Genomic DNA, 8,717 nt, shown 5'->3' with positions numbered 1-8,717 from the left:
ACACAGCTTATTCTCCAATGCAACATCCCATCCCTGGACAAATCACTGAGACGTAGACATTTCTAATATTGTTTACAGTGCAATACAAAGGTGTTCATTCAAACTGGTACTGTACTTTTGATAAGAAAATAAAAATGTTTATAATGGTAATGCTTCATATGAATAATAATCGTGGACAAGACTTTGAGAGTTATAGTAGTATTCGTCTTAATCAGCTTTGGCTTTTCTCTCTTTTTAAATTTATTTTGTTCTTATTTATCAACTAATTCATGTATGTATTTTTTAATATAGAAAATATGGAACATCTAAGAAAAATTAATATACCAAATCATCTGTAATTAGTTACCTATGATCATGATGTTGAGGTTTTTGTCTCTCACCAGTGGCCTAAGTAAAGTTCCACTCCCTGACCCCAAAGAAAGCATCCCAACCCACTTGTCTCTTATGACAGCTTCGTGTCACTATACATCTTCCTTGCCTGGATTAGTGGATGTGTTTCTGAAGGACAGACAAAAATATTGCCAAAAAAAGCCAAAAAAAAAAAAAAAAAAAAAAAAAAAAAAAGCAGTGGAGTGTTGTTCTATGGTGCGGCCTCCAGGGGCACAAGAGAGTAGTCCTGCCTTGCCGCGAGCAGAGGGATGGAGGCCCGAGGTGATCTTTCACGGTCCGGACGTGGATTTGGACGCCTTCGCCTCCAGACCGCTCCTCCATCCGATCCTCGAGTTTCTCTAGAAAACCCGAGCGCTGCAACACCCGGTCAGTGTTTATCGCTCCATCAGTGAACAAGCAGTTTTTTTACTCAGACAGCAACATCTGCCTCGCGGGCAGAAAGGGAGAACCCACGTAGTAAATAGGGGACGGATGCTTTGCCAGGAGGCCCATGAGGACCCTCTCTCAGTCATGTCACTTGACCAGCTACACCGCCGACGCCTAAGAGGCACAAGGAGTTCATAAGGATGCTGTGTGTCCATTTTAGCCATCCATCTCTCTGTTTGTCACAGTTCCCATCTGACAGGGTTACAAAGCCAGCAGCGCTTGCGCAGCTGTCTGTCAGGAAGTCCCTCTGTGTTTCTGCGTGGACGGACATGTGGACGCTCGGCGTGCTACAGAAGCAGGAGAGTGAAGGCGAGGAGGCCCTGGGTGGCTGGGCCGGCAGGGAGAGAGACACCCCGGCAGGAGAGAGGAGAGGAGGGCCACCCTGGACCGCAGAGTCCCGGGGCCGAGGGCTGAACCCACGCATGGCGCACCTACTCTGGAGGCGGTCGCAGGCTGTGCAGCTTCCTTTCATCCAGGCCTTTCCAGTACTTGAAGTTGTTGTCCAAATGCTGCATAAGATTGGGCAGGTCTGCAAAAGCTGGAAACAAACAGAAGAGCGTTGGATTGGGGATTTGATGCGGTATGCTTTGTTTTTAACGACAGAGTTTGCATCATACTTTGCAGATACGGCATCCGTTCTTACCATCCCACGCATCGAACATGTCCGTGATGAAGTAGTCTATGAAGGAAATCTGGGACTTGGGGATGCTACACGTGTTTCTGTCAAACACAGGCATAACCACCGGTAGACCCTGTCTCTTCTCCTCGTCCGTCTGTACCAGAGACGACAGCGCAAATGATCATCACACACACTAAATACATGAAATACAATAAGCACAGTGCAGCTGCTGCCCGCTAGATCCATCTGCTGTATATTCCCAGCCACGGCATCATGTTGGGTTTTTTTTCTAATTACCTGTGCAAAGTATTCCTCTGAGATGCGTCCGGCCCATTCTATACAGAGCTCCTGAGGCCGGCACGGATTGGAGATGTCTGCACACTTAATCAGCATCCGCTTGACAAGGATCCGGTTCTCGGGGGACGTCAGGATGCTTTTGACAGATTCCTCATCATTGTTTCCCTGAAAACAGAGGCAGACCATTAGCAGAAAGAAAACCGAAGTTCTACTTAGTAGCGGCATTTGACAGCTCCGCATGTCACAGAACAGTTGAACAACTTTAAAAATAACTCAACTGTGACTGTGCATATATCATGCCGGGAAAAATTAAGTACATTGGCATTGGCAGCGGATAAATATCTCTTAAGTTTTCATTCATATCTACAATGGGAGATCGGGCAGTGCACTGTGCAAGTGTTCAGCATGAGTTCATTATGAGTTAACAGATGCAATAGAGCACAGTATGGTTCATGCAGTCACAAGATTTGCAGCCTACTGTATGTTTCATGATTGAATTCCACTGACAATTTTGTTAAGCAGAAGACATACGGATACGGTATATCTATTTCTGCTGTGCCAAGATGGATGGAGCCTCTGTTCTATTCTGGAGCTTTAAGATTCACTCTGCCATCAGATGGTGGAGTATATGTGGTGCAGTGTTCGTACTGTAGCTACACTATTCGTACTGTAGTTAGAGTCAAAGGCCAAAGACCCTTTCTCAAATCTAGTCTTTTTATTTACTGAACTTAACCTCCATTACAATTTATACACATAACACTTAAATCCACAATATGTCAAAGTGGAAAAGTTGTTTCTCTTACTTACTTGCTTACTTACTCTGACAACAAAAAAAATGAGTCAGTGTTCCTATCATTTATTCCCTATCATTCCTGCCTTAAAAAGAACAGACAACTTTTAAATGGCTGTGCTGAGCATTCCACACCCAGATGAGAAAGATGGTACCGACTTGTAAAATTCTCTCCCCTCAAAGATATCTGTGCCCAGGCAACGACAGGCCACACGTCCCCTAAACCAGCATCATCTTCCTTCAAACCAATACACTATCGTTGCTTGCTTAGTGTTGGACTGGGTACAGTTGTGGGACACTGTCTGCATTAAATGTCCCACAAACGGAGGATGCTTGTTTGGCAGAATGAGAATATATTGGTTAAGTTTATCTGGTGTCTGTCTGTGACACACCACACACATATATCTAAATCTAAAATGAGACCACCCATCATTACGCAGACATAATATATTGATTTTCAGAAATATCCTCTAATATCAGACATTAAAAGTGCTAATATTTTTTTTTCTGTTCAATCCATCTCACCCCATTCTCCTCCAGAGCAGCCAGTGGCTTGTTGATGCTGTTGACAAATTTGTTGACATGTTCAAAGTGTTTGGTCATCTCAGTTGCTAGCACCATATCAATGATGGCCTGTCGTAGTGTTCGATATTCATTCCTAGAGAGAGAGAGAGAGATAGAGAGAGAGAGAGAGAGATGGACAGAAATCAGATGGGCGAGGGAGAGGACGGGCGAGAGAGGAGAAAAAGAGAGGGAAAAGAAGAGAGAGAGAGAGAGTGAGATGACAGTGTGGTAAATAGCATGGAAACCCGTGTGAACAGTTTTCCCCTTCTGACTGCAGTGACAGTGGCGATGAATGGATGCTTTGTTCACCTTCCCCCTCTGAGGGGACCAGCGCATGTGAGCCATTCTGCTTTGGGACTCAAATCACATTACTACCCTGCCGCTGTCAACACACACACACACACACACACACACACACACACACACACACACACACACACACAAACTATCTTTATCTGCATATGTGCAGCTCTAGCCTATCCCATATGACAACCCAGCTGATTTCAGTATCACAACCAATGTTTCGGAAAGAACTTCAATAATTAAAATGATGACTGACATCTTCTCAAACTTGTGAAGTATAGAATTTTTTCAGTAAATTTGGGGCCATAGTGCAATCACTCAAAGTGCACTTAAGTTGAATAGTCAGCAGGTCCACTTAAATTAAAGGAATAGCTCACCCCAAAATGACTTTATTTACTCATGCCCATGCCAGTCAAAATTCCATTGAAGTCATTACCTCATTAGGAGATACTGAGGAATATACTGGACTTTTTGACAGTGCAGTCATTTGGCTACAAAGCACTTGGATTATGCCACATGAGCTGTTTGGAGACATTTAATGGACATTTTATGCTTATTTCTGGAGCTGTAAAAAGATGGCCTGTTAACTTCAATAGTTTGGGAGAAGGCTGAGATGGAACTACGGCGGCGACCTCGCTGTGTGTTTGGTGTTCCTACCAACTTCAATGGAGTTTTGACAGACACTGGGGATAATGACTGAATTTTCATTTTGGGGATGAGCTATTCCTTTAACACCCCGTGTTGTGATGAATCTCCTACCTCTCCATGTTCTTGAAGATGTTGCACTTGTCGTCTCTGGTGGTGATCTGGAAGGCCAGTGCGGCATGGTGGCTCTCCAGCACGGCCGTGTCGTTGTAGAGAATGGCCAGCTCGCTCCCTGCGTTGCAGAGGAAGCTGTTGGTGCGGCCTGGATGATCCACGTCGTGCACAGTGGCAGCGATCAGGGCAGCCACCTCGTCGATGGGATCCAGACTTTGCTGTCAGGGCAGACAATATGTAAAACGATGAAAATACAAAATGAGGGAGGGTGTTGCGCTTTGAGGAAAATGTCAGCAAATGATGTCTAACCAGAAAATCATGTTAAAATACTGACTTAAGCAATGCAACAGAACTATTTCAGTACTATTCCACTATCATAAAAGTGAACACTTTATATAAACAGGCAGAATAAACAGCTGTACTTCATGTCATTTTAGGTGTCATGTTTATGATGTCTTTTATTGCTTGTTGTGTAGTTTTTAGTCACCTGTGTTAAAGGACTACAGATGAAAATTACCCTCTGGCACATTTACATTTATTTTAATTAATAAATAAAACAGAGTTAACAGAATATAGATCATCAAAATTATTGCATGAATTTTATCAGCACAATGTAATCACTTAATTTAGCTTCCTAACAGACCTCTCCTGGCCTGTCTAGAGAGCACCAGGGTCTTTTCTATGTGCCCTAGCCTTGGGTGATGTAACGCCACAGTCCACTGGCTAAGCCAATGAAACATCGCTTCCCTGAGATCAGAAATAGACAATTTGGTAATCAGCTTAGCCAGGGCCGCACACTTAACCAGTTACTGAGCCACTGACACACTTGGGCTACACCAGCACTCTCTAGGATAACATAATCTCAGACGGGGCACCTGACACTCAGACTCACACAGACTCAGCAGAGAGCCGTGTGTGACAAAAGAAAATCCCAACATCTATATACTGTAGGTATTTCGGCCTACTTGTGCAGCGATAGACAAGGCAGATTTACTTGGGCAAGGGATTAGCATACAACCACTGAATATAAAACCCTAGCAGCAGCGAACAGTTTTAACCAAAGGGATAACTCTCCAAAGCGTTCCTAGAGAGAAAAAGTCGTCTTTCCGTATTGACTTTCAGCAACATATTGAATTATAAAGCGGTGTAGCTTCACATCTACTCATGAACTACTAGTATGAATTACACATATACAGGAAATGACAGGACTTGTAAGGTTTTCTTTTTTTGTCTAGCAACATAACAAATATTAACAATAGCCCATTACTATGGCTGATTCATGGGCAGAGTGGCTGCTGCAGTGGCAGCTCTATGGGAGGATAAAACAGAATTGGCATATAAGGAAGTGAGCTTTTTTCCAGGATACTGACACACCACACACTCACAGAGAAAAGCAGGAAAATTGTAATGTCTCATTAGAAATGAATGTGATTGGTGGTCCAAACGCAATAGAAAGCCATGACAGAGGGAGGTTCGCTGCCACTATGTCCATTCATTTCATTTGTCTATGGACAAACTAAAACTGAGTGACTGGCTGGTTTCAAAAGCCTCCCACACAAAGGATGATCATGGGTTATAAACCACAGCTATGGACCAATTTTAAGGGGTACACTGCAAAAACTTTATTTTATCTTGTACCCAGACTTATCAAGCTTATTTTAGGTTTCAACAAATTTGACTGTTTTTTTCATGATAATGTAACTTTTTCAGGACATTTACTTGGTAAACGTGAAATTGTCTTCTTGTTTCAAGATTTTCTTCATTGTTTTATGATGATTTCTTGAAATAAGTCATTTTGGCCTGTACCAAGTGAAATTTATTGAAGCCAGCAAGATTATCTGGCAGTGCAGTGAGATAATTTAACTAGAAATATCATGAAAGGTAAGGATAATAGGAGGAAATAGGTCTGAAATACTGTAGGTCTGATCTGAAAAGTTAAAATCACTTGACAACTTGAAAACTTGAAATGGCAAGAAGCATGGTGTGTAGTTGTTTTTCCATTTACCTTGACCCTCTCCTTGCAGAGAAAATACGCAGTTGCGTGCAGGACGTCAGACGCATGGCTGGAGTTGTGGTAGGAGTTACTGGAGTGGTAGTTGGCTTCGATCACTTGTAGCCAGGAGCGCAAAGTGGCCTCAGGGCAGCTCAGGAACTCGCAGACCCCAAAGCGAGAGAAGATCTTCAGACCCAAGTAGGTCAAAGGCCTGCGGGAGGATTCAGCGTGGTTTAACACAACATCTCCTGCTCAGCTCTCCTTCCACAGCCCAGAACCTGACACACAGCCTCTCTGGTAGCTCTTTACCGTGTTTGTTGCCTCACCGTTTCATGGTCGCAGCCTCCAAGTTGAAGATGTCGAAGTCCCAAGAGTCCTCGTTCTCCATGGTCTGGGCGATGCGTGGCGGGATGTCATTTAACGACAGAGGAGTGGTCAGGTGGCTGGGGATATGGTGAGGCTCTGTGTGCAAGGAGGAGACAGGAGAGGAGGCGTTCAGATGAAGAGAGTGATGTGAGGAGGAGAGAGACTGTTCAGAAATTCACAGATTACTATGTACTTTTTAATATTACTGCTATGTACCTTTTCTTTTATATAACCTACTTGTTTTTGTACTTTATCTTATCTGTCTATTGCTTTTTACTTGTTGTGAGGCACTTTGTAAACTTGTGTCAAGAAAGGTGCTATATAAATAAAATTATTAATATTATTACTATTTTTGGATGCTCCAACATAAGAAAAAAATTATTTTAGTTTCACATATGTGCCAGAAAAAAACATCTATTAAACTCTAAAACATAGCAGAGCACTTCATAATGAGCACTACTCATTACTGTAACCTGTGTGCTTTGTGTATACTTACGTTTGGTGGAAAAGATGTACTCGTTTCCTGATAATCTGCGTAAACCATCCTGTGAACAAGAGAGAAAAGTGACAGGGACTGAGAAACAGAAACAGAATGCATGCATAGGTTATCACTCTCATCTTTATCAACAGCCACATAATGACAGTTTAGTTGCAACAGTTGCTAGTTGAGACATTTACTAATACATAAGATCAGATATAACTACGAAGAGTGCCTACATAGACAAACGGCTAGGAAATTAGAGGAAAGAAGGGTGGGTGAGATCAGGTATGGCACCCACTATCACAGACATTTTGTTGAATTAGACCCACATAGCGTGACTGATGATTATTATGTTAAAAAAGGCGCCACGTTTTGAGCATATCAGGGCTCCAAGAGTATTTGGACAGATTAAGATCATATCCGCTTAAAAAGTCATTTTAGTGTGTCTAAAAAACTCTGAAGAGGCAACGACCCTCTGAAATTCACAAACCAGACTCTAGATAGCTCATTTTCAATTCCCAGCCAATGAAACTATAGAATCAATAATATGCGTTCATCTTATACTGTAACCTCTGTCACTTTAACAATTAGCAACCAGCGTACCAAACAAAAACAAGAATAAATGTTTCTCTGTTCAAAGACTTTCATAGTTCACTGTCTATTTCAGTCAGACTAAAAACCATTAAAGACAAAATTATTAAATTAAGTCTATTTCAATTATAATGGACACTACATTTTTTTCATTTAGTCATCTATAGATATTGCCACTTTCTCATGTGTAATACATAGTGAACCTCTGTCTCATGTGGTGCTGTAGGTGTGAAACTTGTGATGTAATTTTATCCTACGTCATAAGCCAAGTATCTGTCAACAGTGAACTCTCATAGCAAAGCCTGTCAAATGACTTAATGACAGGAACAGTCGTGTCTGGAGTTCTTACAAGAGATATGAAACAAAATAAGAGAGAGACATGGATCTTGGGTCTTGGATCTGGCCAAATGTCTTGTTGCAGATGGAAATGCATTTTGACTGAGGCAAGAGAATAACAGATTACAATAATATAAAGAAGGAGAAATAAAGAAACATGGATGATTTTCTCAATTAACACTTTTATGACTTGTTCTTTCATCTGTCCTGTGATGCAGTATTTTGGAGACTGGACTATGACGACATCTCAGCCGTTTCCACACTAGCACATGGAGGGGAGGGAGGGGAGGATTGAGGCAGCCAAGCTGAGCTCATTAATGAAACTAATGTACCATTTACAAAATGATTATCATATTCATGAACTGTTCCAGTTGTGTCAGAAATGACGCCGTGAAAATTAATGTACATATGTCAGACAATCTACAGTAAATGATTCCAATGTGACATTAGTCTTGTCATGCTACAGTATTAGTAAATGGGGCTTATCAGTAGAGTAACACTTGAATGATCAAAAATTGCATCTCAAACTTGGTTATCAGTTGGCGCTTCCAGGAACGTGATTGGCATCAGCTGTGCACAATGTACTACATTGGGCAAGCTCAGTTTTTATCACACTGTGTGTTTCCATAAATGTATGCTATAAGTGTGTGTGCACATGCCAATGAGTGTGCACATGACCAGTGCAGGAGTTTTGCATGCATTACAGTTGTTTCCTTGGGAAGTATTGCTCAAATTTGTTTCTCAAAGAGTAATTATGACAAAGAGCTGCAGTGAATGCTTTTTTGACCTCTAAATGTATTGT

At 41.9% G+C, this 8,717-nt stretch overlaps 1 protein-coding gene across 1 annotated transcript in view; it reads right to left on the bottom strand.

Moving 5' to 3' along the window:
* Positions 1 to 718: 718 nt before the first annotated feature.
* The window catches only part of pde8a (phosphodiesterase 8A), a 39,821-nt gene continuing 31,822 nt past the window's right edge, over positions 719 to 8,717 (bottom strand). The window contains exons 15-22 of the mRNA XM_071901473.2: positions 7,004 to 7,052; positions 6,468 to 6,603; positions 6,154 to 6,352; positions 4,149 to 4,366; positions 3,048 to 3,180; positions 1,733 to 1,897; positions 1,460 to 1,589; positions 719 to 1,354 (exon numbers count right to left, since the gene is read on the bottom strand). Coding sequence (XP_071757574.2) covers positions 1,248 to 1,354; positions 1,460 to 1,589; positions 1,733 to 1,897; positions 3,048 to 3,180; positions 4,149 to 4,366; positions 6,154 to 6,352; positions 6,468 to 6,603; positions 7,004 to 7,052 — 1,137 coding nt within the window. The 3' untranslated portion in view covers positions 719 to 1,247. The remainder of the gene's footprint in view (positions 1,355 to 1,459; positions 1,590 to 1,732; positions 1,898 to 3,047; positions 3,181 to 4,148; positions 4,367 to 6,153; positions 6,353 to 6,467; positions 6,604 to 7,003; positions 7,053 to 8,717) is intronic.

This window comes from Centroberyx gerrardi, chromosome 1 (genome assembly GCF_048128805.1).
Source record: "Centroberyx gerrardi isolate f3 chromosome 1, fCenGer3.hap1.cur.20231027, whole genome shotgun sequence".
Lineage (NCBI taxonomy): Eukaryota > Metazoa > Chordata > Actinopteri > Beryciformes > Berycidae > Centroberyx > Centroberyx gerrardi.
This window is presented reverse-complemented; position numbering and strand designations above follow the sequence as displayed.